Consider the following 24,043-nt stretch of genomic DNA (forward strand, 5'->3'; position numbering starts at 1 on the left):
ACAACGGGCGGTCCCTAAACCCATTAAAAAAAACAATGTATTTGGAGCCCGTACATGTACGGGCTTTGTCATTAAGGGGTTAACATACCCCAATTTCTATATTCTTGTTCAAAACATCCCGCTGAAATGTCTATGTACAGCTAGATGGCTCCCCACCTTGCCCTGAAAATCCAACATAGTGCTTTTCATAAGGCAATGGGCTCAGGAGGTAGAAGACAAGCAGATTGTGTAGAACACGGTGCTCTGTTTGATGGTGTATATGGTATTATATACTGGCATTGGTGCCTCTGGTTTTAATTTCACTCATTTCCCACCTCTCGTCTCACCGTTTTTCCTTTATCTCAATTTTTGACTCACTCCTTACTCCTATATTAAACAGAATTCCATTACAAATGGAAATGCCACTTGCCTAATTAATATTGGTCTGGACTTGATCACGCCTAGACGTTTCTTCCTTATGTGGAAGCTCTCACTAAAGCCAAGGACATACAGTGCTGTGAAACATTATTTGCCCCTTTCACGGTTTCTTCTGTTTTTGCATTTTTGTCACACTTAACCCTTTCATATCATCAAACTTTTAATATTAGACAATAATAATAATAATTGCCCCCTTTGTCTCCAAATCAACTAATTAACCAAATTTATAACTGGGTTTATTTTTTACTAGACACACCAAGGCCCTGATGAATCTAATAAATTAGAATCTGTCTTGCAAAGTGAAGTAGGCTAAAAAGTCTCAAAAAGCAGAACATGATGCTGCAAGCTAAGGAAATGATAGGACAAACGAAAAATAAACTCATTGTCATATCACTCTGGAATAGGTTACTTAGCCATTTCTAATGCTCTGGAAGACAAAAGAACCCAGACTAAATTGTAAAGAACTGCTGGCCTTACTCGCCTCAATTAAGGTCAGTGTTCACAGAAAGAGAATGTGCAAAAAAGGCATCCATGGGAGCAAGGAGAAAACCACTGCTGACCAGATAGAACACAAAGGCTCATCGCACGTTTGCCAAAAAAAACATCTTGATGACCCCCAAGACTTGTGGGATAATATTTGGTGGCCTGATGAGTAGAAAGTAGGGCTTATTGGAAGATATGGGTAACAATCTGGAGTAAAGCTAACACAGCATTCCACAATAAGAACATCATACAACAGTCAAACACGGTAGTGGCAGTGTGATGTCTGGGGCTGCTTCAGGACCCGGGCAACTTGCGCTAATTGATGGAAACATGAATTCTACGGTCTACCAGAAAATCCTGAAGGGGAATGTCCTGCTATCATTTTCTGGCCTAAAGCTCAAGCGTAGTTGGCTTATGCAGTAGGACAAAACAGACAAGCAAGTTCACCTCTGAATGGCTTAAACATTTAGAAGTTGTGTAGTCAAAGTCCTGACTTGAGTCTAGGGCTGCAACAACTAATTTATAATGAAAATCGCTGCCAACGAATTTCATTATTAGTTGAATCGATTTATCGATTATAAAAATACCCCTCATTATATAATCTGTTCACAGCAGCAGTTCCTACTTACCAGTCCCTCCCTGCAGTAACCGTGACAACTGGCCCCGTCCCTTCTTTCTCCCAGAACCACATGGCTGTGACACTCATCTAACTAAGTATAAAATTAATATTTGGGCTGCTGAAAGTTAGGGGAGGTGGGGGTTAATTTAGGAGCAGTTATGGTTAATGGGGTGTTTAGGGTTAATTTTGGGGGCCGTTATGGTTAATGGTGTGTTTAGGGTTAATTTAGGGGCAGCTATGGTTAATGGGGTGTTTAGGGTTAATTTATGGGCAGTTGTGGTTGATGGGGTGTTTAGGGTTAATTTATGGGCAGTTGTGGTTGATGGGGTGTAGGGTTAATTTAGGGGATGCTGTGGTTGATAGGGTCTTTAGGGTTAATTTAGGGGCAGGTATGGTTAATGGGGTGTTTAGGGTTAATTTTAGGGGCAGCTATGGTTAATGTGGTGTTTAGGGTTAATTTAGGGGCAGTTGTGGTTGATGGGGTGTTTAGGGTTAATTTAGGGGTAGTTATGGTTAATGGGGTGTTTAGGGTTAATTTAATGAGGACTGAGGGTTCATTTAATTAATTAAATAAAATTAACTTAATGTGCAGTTAGAGGTAAAGGGGGGGGCAAACTAAGGGGAATCAAAATCCTGGGGGCAGTGAAGATTAACCCAGTACTTATTTATTAAAGTATGGTGTCAGTGTGATGCGAACGGGTCTGTGACTCTATGAGGGGACTATGAGATATCTGGGGGGTATAAGGCATATGTGGGGAGGACGGAGTGGTATATCTAGGGGTGTAAGGCCGATTAATCGAAAAAATAATCGGCCAACTAATAGATTATGAAAATAGTTAGTTGCAGCCCTACTTGAGTCCGATTGAGATGATGTGGCATGACCATAAAAAGGTATTTTATGCTCAAAAACCAAGCAATGTGGATAAATTAAGACTATTCTGAGCCAAAATCCCTCCATAAAAAAAGAGGAAACATTCCATCATCGCAATGTGTACTTTCTGCTTCTGAAATATTGTCAGTGCCCTTCTTCAATACCATAAACGGTGATGGAAATTATGAAAATGCTGTTCCTTTTCTTTATACTGCCTTAGCTTAAGCTGGCTGTGTCAAGGCATCTGATCTACTCAACATGAGGAAAATAGATTGTAATAAAGATACACTACACCTAAACTACCTTGATGATGTTGCAACTGGCCCCTTACTGCAGAGTGATGGTGAATCGTCCTAGGGTGCTGTCTAGGAAGCTGTGGCATTTGCATGTTAGGTGGCGAATAAACTGATTGCTAACCATCTGGAGTAGAGCAGAATATTGGGTAGAACAATTAGGTCACAGATAGATATGCTGTGGCAGGCCATGTAAAGGTCAAACCCACAGCTATTATCACAGAGGCCTACAAAGGGAATGGCATTTCAGGAGTTAAAAATGGACAACTGGTTCAGAAACAAAGCCAAAACACAAAGTTGTGTCACTCATAAAATAAATTCACAATCAAATTCATATTGGAAGCTGATCCCTATAGCCTCACTCAAAGATGCTCTTGTCAATATTTCCAAAAATAGGTTCAAAATATTAGTGATAAGATTGCGACATGTAAAGCCAAGTCATGTGTTCTCCAAGTAAGTGACACATGCAAACCCAGCCATCCACGTGAGGTAAAAGAAAACGGGATTCCTAAAACCAGGCCACCTTCTTCCATTACTCCGTAATCCAATTATTATGCGCACGTGCCCATTGTAGGTGCATTTGGCAGTGAACAGGGGTCAGGAAGGGCACCCTGACTGGTCTGTGGTTACGCAGCCCCATATGCAACAAATTGTGTGTTGTGACACCTTTCTATCAGAACCAGCATTAACTTTTTTTCAGCAATTTGAGCTACAGTAGCTTGTCTGTTGGATTTGACCAGCCTTCGCCCTCCGTGCATCAGTGAGCCTTGGCAGTCTAGGACCATGTTGTTGGTTCCCGTTTTCCTTCCTTGGACCACCTTTGATAGGTACTGACCACTGCAGGCCAGGAACACCTCACAAAAGCTGCAGTTTGGGAGATGCTGTCACCCAGTCATCTAAACATCACAATTTGGCCTTTGTCAAAGTTGCTCAGAAACTTACACTTGCCTTTTTTTCCTGCTTCTAACACATCACCTTAAGGATGAATGTTCACTTGCTGCCTAATATATCCCACCCACTGACAGGTGCCATGATAACAAGATTATCAGTGTTATTCCCTTCACCTGTCTGTTATTAAAATGTTATGGCTGATGGTGTATGGATAGCATTTGCAAAACTATAACAGACTGCACACCATGATCACTACATTTAGTGTTTTATTGCTGAGCGGAACAGTGTGAAAAACGGCTGGGCCAGAAACTGCATTGCCACTCTTGCCAAAACCTTAGCAGCTTTTCTCAGCAGCACATATGACGAAATTCAACAAGTCATATTCCAGTCCACTATTTCGGAAGAGCTTCTGGTGATCACATAATCAGGGCCGGCCTTTGGGGTGTGCAAGCTGTGCGGCCACACAGGGCGCAACGAAAACAGAGGCGCCAGGAGGCCGTCCCATCACCAAGGCTAGGACCGAGGCGGGTGCACGGTCCCCAGTGGGCTTAGAGCAGAGGTGTCTCCTCCACTCCCCACCTTGGCACTGCCCTGACTGCAGTGGTAAGAGCGCAAGGCCTCGGTTGCGGTGCCAAAGCTCACCGATTCATGCTGAGCGCCGGAATACGGCGGCAGAACAGGAACATAATATGCTGCTGCGGCAGAGCAGCAAGATAGAGGCCTCACACCACGGGACTTCAGCAGGCTAAGTGAACTACAAAGGGCGAGGAGGGACATAGTGAGAAGGGGAGAGAGGGGGTAAATAGTGAGAAAGGAAGGGATATGTAGTGAGAAAGAGGGGTAGTAAGAATATTGAAATAAAGAGAAAAGATGAAATGAATGAATTGTGTTTATGAAGGAATTAATGCATGAATAAATTAATGTGTGGATAAATGTGAATGAATGAGAATAAATAAAATGGGTGGACGACATGTTTGAGAGAATGAACAAACGTGTGAATGAATTAGTGTGGATGAATTGCTTGAATGATTTGTGAGAATGCATTAATGAATGTGTAAATTTGTGTGAGTGAATGAATGATTGTGTGAATGAAGGAATGAATGAGTGACTGTATAAGTATGTGTGTATATCATAAATGTATAAGTGATTTGAGGAAAGGCTAATACAGCACAAGCAGGGTGTTTGAGACTTGGGGGCCAAGATGGCACAGTCAGGGTGTTTGTCACAAATATGTCTTGCGCTGGGTTGTTTAGGGACCAAGTCGGCTCAGGTTGGGCTGTTTGGGGACAAAGATGGTAAGTCCTGTGTGTGTAATTTGGATGCTGGTCAGGTTCTATGTGGGCAATGTGGACACCAGGGTTGGGGGTTTGCAACCTGTGATATATGCTTGTAATGTAGGTTTATTTTTTTTTTATCTATACCATTAATGCCGAGTTTATTTGATTTTCAGTTGATCTATACCTGCAAAGCTGAGGTTGTGTGTTACTCTGTTGATCTATATCTGCTATACTATGTTTCCATGCATTATTTAGGTATACCGGCAGATACACGTGTATTTGATCTATACCTGAACTACAGGGAGGAAGGAAAAGAGGTGGGCCTTAGTGAATGAGGTGACAAAGGGACTGTGGGGATGATTACGGGGGAAGAGGACCTTTCTAAATCAAGGTGGCAAATATTTTTTTTGGGTGTTGGAGCAAAGGAAGTGATTGCATGCTAGGGTGTGTGTGGGGGGGGGGGCAAGGAAATGCATTTTCAATATTTAAAACACATTTTTGTTACAAAGATTAGCTGTTACACAGGGGATGCAGCACCCAACATCCTCAGTGTTATGACTCCATAAGTGTTGTTAAGTTTCCATAGTAGACTCACAACATGAAGATATTTTGTGTGTCAACAGTGTGACCTCCAGAATGACATGAAACATGGCAACAGGGGGGTTAAGCAGGGCCTGAGAAATAACAGTGCGTTATCTAAGTATCAGATACATAGGTGGTGTTCGATACCAATACCTTTGTAACATGGCAGGGAATGATCACGTTATTAACGTACAAGGTACAACAACAAAACAGGACATTTCTAAAAATCAGGCAGGAGTTTAATGTCAGGCTTTATGACTCTCCTAGTGACAAAAACAATCTCATAAGAATGGGGACCTGAGAGATCATTTGATTTTCCTCATAACTCTGGCTAACCTCAAAAGCTATTAAGTTGTGTTTTTTTCTTATTTAAAAGTGCTACCATATTTTTGACTAAACCGGATTATTATGACGTTTGAGTAGTTCAGTACTGCGTATTTGTTAAGTTGGTTATAGTTATAATGTTAGACTCAGGTTTTAAGAAAATTATGACTGATATTTTGTATTTTCATCCTTATTTGCATTTCTATGTGTGGTAAGATTGAAGTGTTACTTCCCTAATACCTTCACCTCTGTTGTGTATTTGCCATTGTTGTATGAGTGATCAATTTAGGCGGATGCCGATGCCTGCATACTCCCTTGCTTGTACGTTACGTTGATCCTTTTTTCTTTCCTATCTAAATCAACTCCCTTTCCCCCCTGCTAAAATGGTTATATAAACCATGCCCAGTCCCAATAAAGTGCGCTCTTGGATCCTGTGAAGTTATAGGCCCAATAATATTCCTAAATCACAGGCCCGACATTATAGCCAACTAAACCAATAAAGAATTTAAATATTAAAAACATCAATACACTTAAAACAGAAAATATAACGGTTGCATATAACAAAGGACCATGCCCTGTTACAACGGTGTTAATAAAAGCAGTTGTGCTAAAGCTGGGAAGATAACAGCTCCCCTTTAAAGGGGAAAAGCCATGCAATTTAGCACAATGAATGTAAATTATAACTTTTTATTATTGACATAGCACCATCATATTCTGCAGCACCGCACATGGTTTTGTTTTTAGGAAGTGTATTGTCAGCTTTAACTCAGACACTTAGCATGCAGCTCATGAGTGCAAAAGAAATGGCAGCTAGAACCTAGTTTCTTTCAAATTATTTCTTGTCAGACATTTTAAAGAAACTAGCAATTCAAACTATCGCTATTTTTTTTTTTATCTAGATACACACCATAAAGTAGTGATGCAATCCTGACATGATAGACATGTCATTCATTGACAATGGTATGCCATATGTGATGAGTTTTGGGGGGGGGGGGTTCATCCCTTAGCCACTATGCAGCTACTACATTTGAGCAACCTTCAGGGCTATGTCACTAACATTTCCACTTGGCTTTCGTTGTCAATTAGCTTAAATAGATTTAAACGTATCAAAAAGACACCAATTTAATTTAACAGAATAGCTGAAGCATCAACTGAGGAATGTGCAGGATACCCATATAAATCGCCAGTCTTGAGCATCAGTGGTTAGGAAAACACAATATAAGCTAATGGAATAGTATCTGAGCATGTATTGAGGTAAAAAAAACCAAACAAAATATGAAGGCTAAAGAAATATTTAATTTCAAATACAATTTCAACCTAGATGCTTTCTATTAATTTGCAATCCTCGTACCAACATATCCTACAAGTTTAAATATGGCAAGGAGATGCACATGTTTTTTGCAACCTGAAAGCATACATAAAACATTTATGTTGATTAAGTAGGTTTATAAATACAGTAGCTAAATTACGTTGCCACTGTCCTGTAGTCGTACCAAAAAAAAAAAAAAAAAAAGGAAGGAAGAAACAAACATAACACTGTCTTAAAGTACACATAATTGCATACATTGGAAAAAATACAGTATTGATAAAAAAACATAACTTAAGAATTATGTACTGAAGAACAGAAAAAAGGGTAAAGGAAAGTAAAATTCACTCCTGTCCCACAAGAAAGGAAAATATAGGCCCCTGAGAATATAAATGCAGGCATTTTTTTTTTTTTGTTTAAATTTGGATAATTTATGTAGTTTGTGCTACACATACATTAAAAAGGCACATTAATGCAGGCAGTGTTTTAAATGCAAAACTCAGCACTAATTATATATATATATATATATATATATATATATATATATATATATATATATATATATATATATATATATATATATATATATATATATATATATATTAGTGTCTGGTCAGAAAAAGACAACAAAAACCCAGATCATCACAGATACACCTCAAAGTCTTATGATCAAGATCATTAACAAAAATAAAAAGAAACATACAAATATAGCTTAAGGCCGTGGTTTTCCTAAACCTTTCAGTGTAGAAAGGGTTAAGGTAAACTACTTAGAGTTTGCATAACACTTTAAACCAGTAATCCATGTCTAACATAGTCATGAAAGCCGCGTAACCTTTAATACATGTCCTTGCGACCTTGAAACTTGTATTTTGTTGGTTAGCTATACAGAAATATACAATAGTGCCCAAGTAACCTGGTACATGGACTTTTACTAGGTAACATTGGCTGAATGTTAGACTTTTTGAAGCTATCTTTAGAGAACACATTACAATTTACATGAAATTCATAAAAAGGACTAGCCAAATCTACTCGATAACTACACACTTTACAAAGGGATCTGTGACACTTCACATACTTAATTCTTTTTTTGCGGACAACAGCAAAGGGGGGGGGGGAGAAATACGGTTAACTTCAAGTCTAGAAAACTGTGTGCAAGTTACTCCATCGCAATCATGCTACAATAAATTAGGACACCTTCCAGTGCTTTATTAGCTAAAGCCCCTTGTATTAAGAGGGCTCTCAATCCACTGCAAGGCAATGGGTGTCAGGTGTGTCCGGAACCATTGGGGTTATGCCTCATTGTCATGGATAACCAGCATACATTTAGTACCATGGAGAGGTGATCATCACTCGCTATCCGTCTCAAACTCAGTGTCTGACCATTCCACAGGGGCAAGAAGACCTTTTCTTTGAGCATATTCAATAACTGCCATGTAACAAAAGTAGTACTGATCCCATGTTTGAATACTAAAAGCACGCTGAGTTCTCATTCTCTTCACCGTCTGCTGTATGTCCACTGTTCCAATGTTTTCCAGTCTGGACAGGCAGATGTCTAAAGTACAAAATGTACCTGAACAGAAACAGGGATGAAAATAAGGTTACCGCCACTTTTTAACCATACAAAACATGAAAACATTTCACATACAGAAGGTTAAGCAGCAGCTTATTGCTCCAGGAAATCCAAATGTACAGGAGACCTAGATACCTTCGCATCAACAGATTACATGCTCATCAGATTACAGAATATAGCGCTACTCAAGTTGATGATCTGTAAGAGTTGGTTGCTTTAAGTTAAAATGAGAACGTGTTCCATCCTTGTATAGGACATGTATTTACCTGTCCTCCCAATTCCGGCACTACAATGGATTACAATCGGAGGCCCCGCAGGATGTCCTGTCCACTCAGAGCCTAAGGACTGCACGGCCACTGCCTGATGTTGCTTCACTTGGGATCGGAAATCCAGCATGGCAGAGGCAGATTTAGGCACTCCAAAGTCAGGCCAGCTCATGTACTGATAATGGGCAACACTTCTACTTTCATCCGTCTAAAGAAGTAAAACGGAATTGAAAGGTCAACACTATGCGTTACATTGCGGTTTATGAAGAATTAATACACAAGGGCTTCGTAAGAGGATCCCAGTTGACCCAAGAGCAGTGCCACACTGGTTAAGCCGCAGGGTGGCTGCTGGTCCCTGGAAGTACCACTCTAGAGCAGAATAAACCACTGTCAAAGGCATACATGTAGATAACCACCAGATGTATATGTCACACATGGAAATGGTAAGAGCGTCAAGCAATTAGAATTGCAACAAAGTTACGAGTCCTGGCATGCCCCTGACAAATGGTCTACTGGAGAAAATAGAGGCCTGCAAGTGCTACAATGTGACAGGAGAACCTTAAATCCGTAAGAGTTACATGGAGGCTACAGGGATCAAGAAAGACATACCCCCCCCCACTGTACCACCAGGAACATCAGTCCACTCTAATCAGGTAAAGGAAAATGGGGAAATGAGTAAAGCCAACAGGGCCAACTGCCACCTTTTTATGAAGCAGGCAATAGTCATATCTTGCAGGCCCAAAGTCACATTTACTATAATGGCAGGAGAAAACCCTAAGCTGCAATGTTAAGAATTATTTCTCCCTTAACCCATCATGTCTAAGGAGACACTACCTGTACACGTGAAGAACAGTCCTGCCGATGTTAATGGGATCCCTTTACTGACACTGATCAACTAATTCAAGAGGTATGGAGAAAGCATCCTGCTGTAGCATCTCCTGAAAGCAGGGGCCATTTTTCCTCGGTTTGATGAATGCATATTAAAAGTACACGGTTTAGGAGGCTGCCTGGGACACAGAAGAGTCCCTAGAGAGAAAATATTCTGCGGCCCCTTTACTAGACCAGAGAACGAATAAATTACCTGTTTATTGTACAATTCCAAGTGTGTCAGCTTGAAGTCTTGGAAGAGATCTATATGGATGTTTCTAATGATGAAGTGTCCAGAATCTTCACCCCTCCCAACTTCGAGGGGCCAGTATTGTCCACATTTTATTCGTCCTCTTTCTATAACCCTTTGCAAATAAAGTACAAACGGTTATGTAAAGATTAAATACGGTCTAGAGATATAATTTGCTGCATTACACAGGAAACCTGGATGCCGCTTGTCATACACAAGCCCTGCACCAATAAATTGAAATATTTTATTCAGCGTTTAATAAATAAAAATTGTTTTAGATACGTGGGTCAGGACTTCCGCATGAGAAAGTAAGACTATTTACCTAGTTGTCATTACAATAATTAAGACTTTTTGCTCCCACACCATCCGCCAGAAATCGTCAAATGTTTTTGGCAAGGGACCTAAAAAAAATAAAAAAATAAAAAGGGAAAAGGACAGATTGGCAATCTGGACTTTATTTTTTAAAGTGTAATTGTATAGAAACCATAAAGTGTAATAGTGTCAAGAAATCTCTATAATAGTACAATTATTGTCAAATGCCCATATTAAACACATAACCAAGAGTGACATCTAGTGCTCAGAAGACACTCTTACCTTGCGTTGCAATGTATGCATTTTTCCTTTTGTAGCCATCCATGAAACTGGCATTAATATAATCTGTTGTCTGAGAGAGTAAAATTCCAAGCTTAGTTAGAAACACACCGATAACCTCAGGACTTTTTTCTTGTGTGAGACTTTGCACATATAAAATTGAGAGAATTACCAACTAACTCAGGCCATCAAGATAAACTAAAATAACAAGGTTTTAAGAATGAAAAGAAAAAAAAACACTAGGACACAAGTATAAAAAGGGATTTAAAAGTTTTAAAGGGATGCCTCTCCTGCTTCGACCAACTGTATGCTAGGGACCTCCTTTCCCAATGCATTAATACCTACTGCACATTGCTCATAGTGTTTGACTTCTGCACTTAGGTGACCATCCCCTTTGCTATACTGGGGTTTTTTTTAATCGTCTTTTCTACTCATTTAATGTATCGTTTATTGAAATTCCGTACAAAGAGCACACATCTTCTTGCTGTAGTAGCGCATTCACCAGATGCAGGGAAAAACTGGCTGACAAAATGTAAAACTATTCTAAAACATGCCTAGTGCCACCTGGTGGCTTGTTGGATCAACACAACTCTGATCTCTCATGGTGGCAAAGCATGAATATTCACAGAGAGAAAACAATTATAAAAAAGTAGTATTTTTTCCAGAACATTTAGCAAAAATCCTTACCTCGTCTGTGCCAATAACTCCCAGCTTGACTCTTGATTGATCCAAACAGAGAACATCACTGTATCTATTTTTTGTTTGATTGCACGGCTTCCTGTTGAAAAGACAGTCCGTAAGCAGAAACACAAGTGCTTGCCTGTCTTATTGGCTCCATTAAGCCAATCCGTGGCTCAACAAATGGACAACTGAAGGGGTATTGTGCTGCAGCTCTCTTTGTACCCCCCAATCGGGGTTAAAGAAGGCGTATTAAAGAACATAACCAATATACATATCTATAACTAGACAGTGAAAATCAAGACAACTTAAAAGAAAGCTACTGTTCTGTAGTGCAGTCCTTTAGGGAGAAAAATAAAAACGTTGAGCACTGCATTCCATTACTGCTAGGGTATGTGATGGCGTTTGAAACGAACAAAGTCTCTTGCCCTTTACACATCTGACAAAAGTTCCTATAAGAGCTGAATTCAGTAAATACAAATCCAAACTACCGCACACAGTTGGTATCCGCCTGTTGTAAACAGGGTGGGTGACTTCTAGCAGTATTGGACGAGAAATCTTGTCCTTAAGGTAATGTTTAGTGAAACCAAGACATCACAATACAGAGGAAAAAAAATGTAAAAAAACCCAAAAGGCCCCTGCTTTTCTTCTAGAAGAGCACACTTTTTAAATTCATGGTTGTGCAGCAGCTATGGGTTTTTGTAACAAAGGGGTCTTAACAATACAAGTCCACATGCAAAAAAAACACTTTTGGTGGAAACAGCTTTGGGAGGGACAGGGCTAGCCATGTACACTAATGAGATGAGCCATGCAGGGCTCATCACTCAAGGACAGGGCTAGTCCCAGATAGCCTAAATTTGAACGGGTGAGAGGGGAATAGGGACAACAGATGGGCCTAAATACCGCTCCCCCTTCCGACTGTAAGGCTCTGTCAATGCTTTAAGAAACTTCAGGCTCTACCTGTGGGAACCCAGAGGAAAGTCGGCAAGGCGCTGTTATTCAAACGCTGTTTAAAAAAAAAAAAAAAAATAAAAAAAAAAGTTTGCTGGCACTCTAAGGCAGGGCTCGACAAATCCCAGACGCCAGGTCTGAGAATTTTGTCCTGGTGCCTAGGTCAGAGGTGCCCAAAGTGTGGCCCGCTGGACTTCAACATACGGCCTGGTGCAGCACGGCGTCTGCAAGCCTAATAAAAAATAAAGCGGGCGGCGTGCACACACGGCGGTCTTACCACCTATCGGCCCGCGTTCACGTAGTGCAGCCGCGAGGTGAGGTGTTAAGACCGCCGTGTGTGCACGCCGTGCTGCCGGGTGGCAGTGCCTCCTCAGTGAGGCTCTTCGTCCCGCCCCTTTCAAGACGCGACGCTCAAGGGGCAGGGCTGACAGAAGAGTTCCTCGTGACGATCCTCTCCATGTCGGAGGGAAGCGGGGAAAAAAGAAAAGGGAAAATGTAAGTATTTAAAAAAAAAATTAAATAAAAAAAAATAATATTTAGATATAGATATATATAGATATAGATATATATATATATATATATATATATATATATATATATATATATAAAACACTTTCAAAAAGATGGTCAGCACTCCAGGTCTTTAAATTGACAATTTCATTTTATTCAAAGTCAAGTCGACGTTTCAGTCGACTTGACTTTGAATAAAATGAAATTGTCAATTTAAAGACCTGGAGTGCTGACCATCTTTTTGAAAGTGTTTTATATGGAAACTGCTGGTTACTAGCACCGGGCTTGGAACATTTGGAATGGTGTGCAATGGACTCTGTGAGTAAATATATATATATATATATATATATATATATATATATATATATATATATAGTTAGGGGTTCGCGGAAAGTGGACCTATATTTAGGGGGGGGGGGGATTTCCTTGGGACATCAATTTTTGTCGTTGAAAGTATAAAAGGCACCGTTTAATATCCCAAAAGAATACATACACACACACACACACTTTTAGAAGACAATTAAATGCTGATGGGTAAGCTTCTACATGCATCTCCTACAATGCAAACACCTCGGCCAGAACAAAACAAAAAATATAACAAAACGCGCACATGCACAGAGGGGAAACAAAGGATTTTGCAAGACGAAAAAAAATGAATTTAAAGGCGACACTAAGTTATGTATTAAGGTGCATATGATCGCAGGAGCGTCCCTCTAAACACGTCACATCACCTCATTAGAACTGTGGTTTCAAAAATATCTACGTTTTATATATCACTCTGGATCACACAAAGGAAGCAAGTCCTCACATTCCATATCAGTAAACCCGTTTAATGGGCTGTTTTACTAGTGCGCACTGAGATCTGTTACTCACGTGTAGAAGTACCACCATCATATAAGACGTATCTTTAACACAGGTTCATAACCCACAGCATGCACGAGTAGGGTTAGCCATAATGTAATTCCACTTTTTAGCTCATTTAGCCGATAAGAACTATCCAGCCAATCTAGTCTAGATTTCACCTTGCTAAAAAATGCTGGTATGGCACACAATCTTATTATCTCGTCGTTAATGGCCACTTGAGTCCGTTACCAAGGCTGCTGGGAAAATATTCTTTGTGGTAATCGTCGGACGTAGGCAAAAAGAACCAGTCACCGCCAGATCACCCAAGGGACAGGCCTAAGTAATACGTATTCCCAGACGGAGATAAAGTGAGAGAAAGGTCGGAACAGAAGATCAAATCCCAAAATATTTTTAGAAAATGTGCATTAATTGCTCGCTCCCAGCTGACATTAGAAAACAATAGCTCTTACGCAAGCAATGAATAAGCATGTTTACGATGCAACTTCTCTGGGGCAGAATTAAGCTTTTTACATTCATCTAGCTGGGAATACATTGCATTTTAGACACAAGACATCTAAACTCTGATGTGACCCCAAACAAAAATTCAATTTTATCCTCATTTATGAACTGTTCTTGGCTTCTTGTTTTTCCCACCAATCATTATCCTAACTAAACAAGCTTCATTCTCTACTAATGTCACAACCAAAGCCCATTCCAGAAGAATACATTTCAAAAACTTACTTGGATACATCAAAAGCGCCAACCGGTGGCTCTTTCCTAATTTCTTCATATTCTTGAAAAATCCCCCTCTTTTTCATGCGCTTGACGTGTTGGACCAAACCAAGTACAGTCATCCCTCCTTCCTCTGGCATATGTATAGATGGCTCCATGCCGGCGGGCAGTGGTCGAGATTTCTGGGGTAAAGGTGGGATGGAGGGATTGTCAGCAGGTTGCTTATACAATGGAGTGTCCGGAGGGGTCTCTGACTGAGGCGGAGGCCTCCGGCAATTTGTATTTCCGCTAGAGCTTTTGTCACAGCAGTCGTGGTTGCCGCCAAGCGCAGAACCATTCCAGTGCACGCAGCCAGCTGCTCTGTGCGCCTCTGCGTAATTTTTAGTCCTGTTTTCGTGGTAATGATTATGTATAAGTCTAGTGTTATCAGTCACATTCTGCTGGGTGCAGTTAGAATTAAGTCTGTCACTCACAGGGTTCTGTTCTGCAGCATATATAAGGAACAGATGGTCCATGCAGTCGCCATTCTCTTGCCCTTGTCTGGAATTGACACATGCCTGGATCCATGCAACGTGGCTTATTTTTGATGTACCACCCAAATGTTCCGGTAAGGAGTCCTTCGGTATGTGGTTTACCAGTTCATGAGCTTTTAATGTGCGTACCTATGTTGAAGAAAAAAAAAAAAAAAAGTACAGAATATTAATTTCAAACTAAAAATAGTCAAAGGAAATGACGCCATTAAAAGAGATAGAACCTTGGTTTCCTATGTCACGCCAAGTGCCAAGTCTGGAATCTCATTTTATACGAGTTGAAACTAGTAATTAGTGATAGCAGCCAGAGACTGTATTGCAGAACGGTAAACACAACACAGGACACATAGCACAACTGGTTTTGTAGAAACAGATGCCTAATTGACCGCCAAATATCTATAATCTACAAATATGCCAGCCACCAAATGGTAAAAACAGATTGCTACATGAGTGATTAAGAAAAACACAGAGAATTGTTCAATAAAAGGATACTTTTAACCAAACATGTTATATATAATAAAACCAAACAAAAACATTCAGTTGAACTCATAAAACACGATATTGTTTAGATGACAAAATCCTTCCTGTCTGGCAAAACAGAATGGCAAACCCTACATTTTGGTAAAGCAATATATTACCCTTTCACGTAGTTTTTCTCTAACAAAGAGCCGCAAAACAGCAAACGGAGCTCTAAACCAAAGTGGAGAAGATACAATGAAGACACACTTCAGTCTTGCGGGGAAGGCACCCTACAGAATAAGAAACACAGATTATTACTGAAAAGTTACAGGTACAGAAGTTGAATGTCTATCTTATTTTGTCCTATCCGAAGGAATGTATATAAGCCCTGAGCCGTTACCGGCTGCACTGAACGGCATGTACGATTTACGGGTGCAGACTTTGGTATAGCATCGCAAAGCTCACACACATGCATGATACATCATGCTAGGAGAGTTGAAGGGCTATTGCTTTTGGGGAGCCTGTACAACGCATGGTTAGGTCAACGTGATTGTATATATCATTTCAATAATAGTCATTAGCCGTAGGCGAGCAGATTTCGGCAGGTGAGGGAGGAAATAAAGGCATGTAGCATTGCACCTCCTTTTACAGGAACCATTAGCTCTCCATCTAAACACGTGGGTCCGATTTCATTCACATTCTCAGAACTCGAGGAGGACGACAATAACAGTAAGGATTGTTTACTAATAAACTAATGGAGTTTCTCTCCCCACCGATGATCAGAGCTCAAATTCCACGCGTGGCTATTGTTTCAGATCTGATTTAATAGCGCACGAGCAGCACACTTTCATCTGTGCCGCAGATATTTAGTGGTCTACACGAACTTAACGGCAAATCAATAGATAACCAGCCTCAAATGCAAAGTGCTGCAGAAGACACTCCTAAATATATATTATATATATATATATAATATATATATCCAGAATCCTACTACACATTTTAAGTGAAAGTTGTTAAGACTCCTTTGGAACAATGAGACATGTGAGAGACGTACCTTTAAAAGGTTCAGTATCTTTACACACAGCTCATAATCGAAATTCCCATATGTGGAATTTATCATGTCATATATGAATATGAGTCCATTCCGCTGAGTCTCCACCCTGTAACGAAGAATGAATATCACAGAATATTGACTACTATAGCTCATGACGCATCAACAATTAATGCATATTTTAATATTACTGCAAAATTGACTTGTTATACTTCTTGCCATTAATAGCAATGAATCGTCTACAAGGCAAGAAAACTTGTGTGGTGAACCCCTAAACGATAAATACAGTCTCCAGGATCTGAAAAAGGTTTAGAGCTTCAATAGCGGCCTGCTCCACCAGCAGCTTTTAAAACTACCAAAAATATATGGAAACAAATAATTTTCTGAGAAAACCATGAAAGAGCATTTTTCATGTTTTCAATTATTTTAGTACAACTAGAATTTAATAATGTGGGGCCTAAAGCGATGTTTAAGTAGAAAACAGTTAAATTAGGACATTGCGTATGGATTAGATTAAGCTACAGGTAAATGTCAAAGGAAATGCTGCAATACTTTTTACAGAAAAAAATACTTGGCAAAGACCACAAAACTACTCAAGGACCAATTTTGGGCCTCCTTTTTCTCAATGGACAAGAAAGCAATGAACATTAATAAATTACCTCTCAATGGCTTTATCTAACTGATAGATAATAGCCTGCAAGACTGCCTTATGAGTGGTAACATCCGGTCGATGTAGTCTAGCAGTGAATAAAGCCAGTGCCGCTCCACTCGCATCCCTTCCGGGCTGCAATTGAATAAAAAAATTAATTAAAGTTACAGAAACAATGCTAAATACTAACCATTAACCCTTGTGTGGTCACGGTTACTGCTTATCATACATTTACACACTCTACAGCAACCATACAGTAACAGACGCTAATGTCTTATGCTCACACCATACAGTAACACACAAACACTAACATTCTACGCTCATGTACACACGTGCTAACACCATACACTCATACCGTAACATCATACACGCTAGCACCACACACACACTGGCTAACACTATACATATATAAAACAAATGACACACTCTAACGCTATGAACGCATACACACTGACTCCGGCACTATACATATACACACACATACATACTGATACTACAGTATACACAATCTAAGTATACATATACTACTCCCTCTCCCACCTTGTGCCATCATGAATCCACCACCAAATGCTTTCCTGCCGGCTTGTGATGCGACTGCGGTGAGCCTCACGACACCCACTTTTCAAAGCATAGGGTGCTGGATTCATGATGGCACCAGAAAGTGGTTTCTAGTCGCCATGGCGACCCGAGGTTTGTCGAGCCCCGTCATGAGGATACCATAAAAGCATACGTTATCCTAGTGGCCGACAATCTTTTCATGAGATTTTTGTTTCAATTAGATCAGTAACCACATCACATGATTTTTTTTTTTTTTAAACATTTTCTTTTACATCACTAACTTGTGACTTGCGGTTACACTTTTGTCAGACTCTTACCAAAACTGTAAATTTACCACTCAGCAGCTCGGACCGCAAAGGCTCTTCGTCAGGATTTATATTGTAGATCCCTTCCTTAAGTCTTGTGTTCTGATATAAGAGAGCACAAACATGCTATTGCTGTTACTATAATGGAGACATACCAACTTAATCACAATGTATTTAAGCTAGCGGACACCGTGAGCCTACAGAAGACGGAAATATAAAAAGTATCAAGCATGCATCTGACGAACATGGAAACCTAATAAAAAATATAAGGAAAAAAAAAAAAGGATCATGTGATCCAAATGTGCACAGCCATATCTGGCTATTAGACAGAAAAAAAGCAGATGTCTGAACGTATTCGCTCTTTGGACACAGCCTACAATCTTCAAGTGCTCTCTTTCTTGTACAGTTCTCAAAAGGGTGTTGCAAAACACCTGAAACTAATGTAGACAAGGCATCATAAACTACTTAACACAAAGAAAAATCATATGTCCCCAGGTATCTCAATAGTCTTTTATCCCAACTATAAAACACTCCAAAACAAACTGGATCCAGGTACCGATAAAACACAATATACACTGAATGCACAATAAAGCCATCCTACTAACTATACACACACACACACACACACTAAAAGGAAAAGCTTACAGGTGCCAATAGATCCCTACTGCTTAGCCATCAATGCATATGACTGTAGTGGTCAGACTATGGTGCTGGTCTGGAGACTAAACACTTCTGTCAGGATTCTGTATTATTCCCGACAGGCAGTTCATGATTGGCTGGGTGTGTGTCGGGTTATTAATAGCACACGTGATGAAATGCACCATACCATGAACACACGTGAAAGAAAGGTCAGCTGTTCACTCAGAAGCCACTGAAGCCAAACTGGTTAGACACCGATGACATGGTACACGAGGAGAAAGGAGATTGGGTCTGGAAGTATGGGATGACTACACAAAGCAGGTTTGCCGTTTGAAATGGACGAGTCACCAACTTAGCATCTCACAGATGTGTGATCATTCCACCCCTTTGATAGTAACTGTTCTGTAACGCTGATACAACGCAAATTAATAGGTGTGACCGGATAGAAAAGAGGTTATACATGTTTCAAGGTTCTGATAATGCAGCTTCACTGTTGCTCACCTAAAATTGCAAAATGCTCTTTACTGGTACGCCAGAGAGCACAGGCCTCAAGCCCACACACATTCCTTCCATCAATGATTCCCATTGCAGTCTTCAAGGCACACTAAAAGGGCAGTAATTGCCATATACCACAAAACCTGGACTGTTTGTATGCCTAGATGATAGGCCTGGGAACCACTGCCTTACACTGCTCCATCTGCCACAGTGGGAGAGGACTGGAGTCATCCGCTCACGGACATAAGGGTAGGTTACAGGAAAGTGTGTTACAAGATGATTTAGACAAAAGTTCAATTGTTAGAGGGGAAAAAAAAAAAAAAAAAAAAAAAAGGATATAAATGGAATTTTTTCACATCAGATGCACAATTAAAGAAATGCCCATTCATGCTATGACGTAACTCAAGATCAGGTCTAATCAGGAGGCAGACAGGTCAAGATTTTTTTTTTCAGCATACCTAATGGAGAACCCTATGTTGACAGAACATAAATGACAATTCAATTGAAAAAAATGTAAAGTCTTTTTTAATGTAAAATAAAGGTTACATTTTAATGGACTTGTTTAAGTCGAATGAAAGTAAAATAAGGGCTCTCTGTACAATGCAGCAGCAATCGCTTGAGCAGCAGCGTCCAAGGGAAAGCAGTGGAGCAGAGACCTAATATAAGGACTGCGAGACAGTATGTAGTTATATGCCTGGCACATGACTGTACAGTGCTCCAATAAACAAGCCGGATTGTTGGCAGATAATGCCTTCAATACCTTATCTTTGTACTAGATCCTTAATACAATGAATGGCTGTAAAACCAGATGAACTACTCAATCTACAATGCTGAGCAATCTTGTGCCACAATGACGCAAGTGAAATACCAACTACACAGCTAGAAGTAATAATTAAAGTTTGAAAATAAAGAGGGTTTTCAGGTATTCTCCAGACGCCGCCTATTTTTTGTTTTTATTTGAAGGTCCCGTGACAGTACTGCAATGATAATTTGGTATTTACCCAACATCGAAAAACATGTAATAAAATATTTCCAGGAAAATAATTTACCATTAGAATATAAATGTACAAACAGGTACCAAATGATTTTGTCCTTGAAAGATGGTGGTATATGGCAATGCAATAAGCATGCTTGTCGAAATAAAGTTAGACTACAAACAGGATTTTACAGTGAATTAAATATAATTTTGCAGTTCCAGAAACAGGTACTCGTACACAAACAAATGAGAGACTATGGGGTTCAGTTAAATGGTGTAATAGGAAACATTGTGGAACTTTTGACGATTCAAAGTTACTTTGCAAAATTCATGTGACAACTTATGAAAATCTACTTGATACAATGTGTAATTCAATTAAAAATGATTTGCCTCTAGAAATCAACATGTGTTAAGAAATTGAAAACATATCCCAAATGTAGTACTTTAAGGTTATTAATGTTATAAATGAAATATGCCTTATAACCCCCTATATACCACTGTGCCCTTGATATGCCCTCCCCCCCAGACTTTCCCCCCCGTGATCCAGACTCCTTGGTGTCTAGCAGGGGCAGCTGGTGAGCGTCTGAGCGATGTGCTCTATGACTGAGCACCGGAAGGTCATGCGACACTGGTGTTCCATCATAGAAGCCCCAGTGGAAGTGCCAGCAGCGGCGGATGTCTGCACATATCGCACAGATGCCCACCGGCAACCAGAGAGAATGATCCGGGTCCCCTGCAGCGGATCCTCCTCTCTGGCAGCTGGTGAACGTTGCGCAATGCTGGTTGACACTTCCGCCGCTGGTTCATAGAAGCCCCAGCGGAAATGGAGGACAGTAGCGGAGGTTGTCTGCGCATCGCACAGACGCTCGCAGGCTGTCAGAAAGATGTATCCAGGTCCCCTGCAGCGCTGCGGGAATCTGGATCTTAGTGTTATTATCTGACCTCTATGAGGTTGGATTATAAAACGAGAGGGAATTTTTCAGAGCATTTGCTCTGGGAAAAACCCTTCATTTTATAAATCGATAAAATCGATTCAACTAATCGATAATGAAATTCGTTGGCAATGATTTTCATTATCAATTATTATCGATTAGTTGCTGCAGCCCTGCTCGTTAAGGGGACTGCCATCATTGTCATGCCTCTTTTTTGGAAATTTTGAGTTTTTAAATATGGTGAAACTTCCTGTTTCCAACCAGTGTTCACCTAATACAATGATAATTATTTAGTTATTCCCCTGTTATCCTCGCCCAATCTACTAAACACACATATCTCACCCTACTGCCTTGTGTCAAACAAAAGAATGTCTCAGTCTGAATCATCCTTTGTCCTAATTAATTTAAGCAGGACTTTATGAGCATTGCCATAAAATGTCATCTCAGCGTGGTGCTTAGAGTAATCCGGCAATTGTGACCTACAGACTTACCAATAAAGTTTATTGAAATCTTTTGAAACAAACCCCAGTTTTTCAGTGCTCACTACATTAACAAAAATATTTTTCACAACCCCCCCCCCCCCATGATACCAGACATGCCATAGGACAATAAAACGATGTTTGAGCTGCTATCCAATAAATACTTGGCACATAAAGTCTCATGAGTAAAGGAAATGATATACTCACCCTATAGGCTTGGAATAAATCAATTGCTCTGGAAACATCAAACTTCCGAGCCATTAAAAATTTCACAGCTGTGTTTGGAGGCACTGAAACCACTTGTGGTTGTTCCCGGTTCTTCAACTCTGCCAGAAACTCTTCGATTGCCTATTTTTAAAAGATAAGAAAAAAAAATTACATTAAAAAAATAAATAAAAAAAACTACTTACTTAGAAACCATTTATATTTTGGGGTTAAGTACCTTTTTACATTGATGATTCACTAAACATACATTTTGATGGGTATCAGGTGTGCCTGATTCACTTTGGAGGTGGTACACTTTCAGCTAGTCATCATCTTAGCCAGTTGGCAATGAAGTGTATAGGTAGAAAGAAATGTAAACACTTCGACCCCCCCCCCCCCCCATCATCTCTGTGCTGGCATAGAGATAAAAACTCCAAATGCAGCCGGTGGATGGGCAGAGTACATTCATGCGCACACAATTTTATCAGTCATGACACAAAATGCTTTGCATGCTACCATATGTACAGAATTGTGAGACAGAAAAGCAGTCTTGATGAGCGAGCGTGTGACAATCATATTAAACTAAAATTTTCCATATACATATGCTAGTGTTAGGGCCACACACACCTCCGATTATTGGCCGGACCCTTATAGTTTGGTGCCATTTTAAAGAAAGGGACCTTAAGAAAGCTATAAGTTATGGAGCTACAATAAAAAGGCTATAAAGGCTTGTAATTCATGATGCACCCCCTAAGAAAGAGCAGAACAGAACTAATGTTATGAGGTTGCGTTCTCACAGGGCCGCATTGCCAATGGGATCACGTTAATGAAAGTGCTCCATTTCATTGAACTCAGCACAGGAGAGGTAACAAAGCACCACACTCCATCCTGAATAGCTATACCCCAAGTATAGGGCACACTCTTAATATGTATACTTAAATTAGGGGGGGGAGGGCACAGCCTATAAGGTAGGACGACATGGCATATATAACATCACACTTGCGCGCAGTGGTCCTTCTCATTCACACATTTGTGGACGACAGAGCTGCATAAAGGTAAGACACCTGTGCGTCCAAACACAATTCTCACCTTCAACGGATGTGACAAAATCTAATTATCTATATATCTAGATTAACGTGTATACATTTCTATAACCGGACATGCAGAGCCGGAAATCTAGTCCCAGAAGTTGTTTCAATCAGGAAATCTTCTCATAGCAACGGATAATGACTTGTCAATACGCAGGATTGCCAGTTATTAATGGCAAGCGGGTAACGGATATAGAAAATCAATACCAGAAGGAAAGCAGCCATCTCGATGTCATACAAAGCGTGCATTTAAGAGCCGTTGCCAACGGTGTTTTGCCAGTTTAATACAATACATACCCACGAAGAGATGTTCTCCGGTCATATCGGACATTATTTCTGTGCACAGTAGAGATGCAGAGATGTCATCCCAGCCAAATGTAGCAGAGATAAGCATAGTTTGCCCCTAGATATATACAGTACTGTATGGCAGGTATGCAGTAAAGTAAGAATGCTTTAAAAAATAATATATATATATTTTTTTGGAACAATCTACCTGCCGAGTGTCTTAAAAAAAAAAATACAAATATAATATATATATATATATACATACATACATACATACACACACTGTACCTAGAAGAATTGCTGCAAAGGGCAGTCGCAGAAGCAATATTGATTTGATTTAGGACTTTTCTTCCTTGCATTTTGTTAAATTATAAAGCGTTCTTACTTTATAGCATTTACTCTTGCACAGCACGGTATATTTGACACTAGGGCTGCAACTAACGATTATTTTCATAATCGATTAGTTGGCCGATTATTTTTTCGATTAATCGATTAATCGGATAAAAAAAAAATGAATGTAAATTTTTCATTTATTTAAAATAATTTAATAAACAAATGATGTTAAATACAAACGCAGAATAAAAAAAACTTTGATAAAATGCATTTCTTGGCTTTATTTCGCAACCAGCCCCCCCCCCCAATTTATGCACGTTTGAGCCCAGGCTTGCCACGCTGCCTCCCAGACATGCCACGCTGCCTCCCACATATGCCACTCCACGCTGCCTCCCACATATACCACTCCACGCTGCCTCCCACATATGCCACTCCACGCTGCCTCCCACATATGCCACTGTGCCTGATACACCTTATACCCCGATACACCACTCCATCCTCCCCAGACATGCCACACTGCCCTCCCCACATATGCCACTCCACTCTACCCCCAGATATGCCACTGTGGCCCCAGATCTGCCTTATACACCCTGATTCACCACTCCGTCCTCCCCACATATGCCTTATATACCGTATATGCCTTATACCCCCAGATATGTCACTCCGTCCTCCCCAGATATGCCTTATACCCCCCAGATATCTCATAGTCCCCTCATAGAGTCACAGACCATACTTTTAT

General features: G+C 40.2%; 1 protein-coding gene across 1 annotated transcript; it reads right to left on the reverse strand.

Moving 5' to 3' along the window:
* Positions 1–8,409: 8,409 nt before the first annotated feature.
* LOC149284298 (tyrosine-protein phosphatase non-receptor type 9-like) lies at positions 8,410–23,008 on the reverse strand. Its single transcript, XM_089496883.1, has 13 exons — positions 22,925–23,008; positions 21,602–21,742; positions 17,886–17,975; positions 17,021–17,145; positions 16,365–16,470; positions 15,490–15,600; positions 14,331–14,983; positions 11,295–11,385; positions 10,611–10,680; positions 10,339–10,417; positions 9,981–10,131; positions 8,900–9,107; positions 8,410–8,633 (listed from the first exon to the last, which is right to left on the reverse strand). The coding sequence occupies exons 1-13, from the start codon at positions 23,006–23,008 to the stop codon at positions 8,410–8,412; spliced, it is 2,133 nt and encodes a 710-aa protein (XP_089353009.1).
* Between the last annotated feature and the right edge of the window lie 1,035 nt (positions 23,009–24,043).

The sequence above is a fragment of the Sceloporus occidentalis genome, unplaced genomic scaffold (genome assembly GCF_023333645.1).
Source record: "Sceloporus occidentalis isolate IW3139 unplaced genomic scaffold, rSceOcc1.0.p SCAF_95, whole genome shotgun sequence".
Taxonomy (NCBI): domain Eukaryota; kingdom Metazoa; phylum Chordata; class Lepidosauria; order Squamata; family Phrynosomatidae; genus Sceloporus; species Sceloporus occidentalis.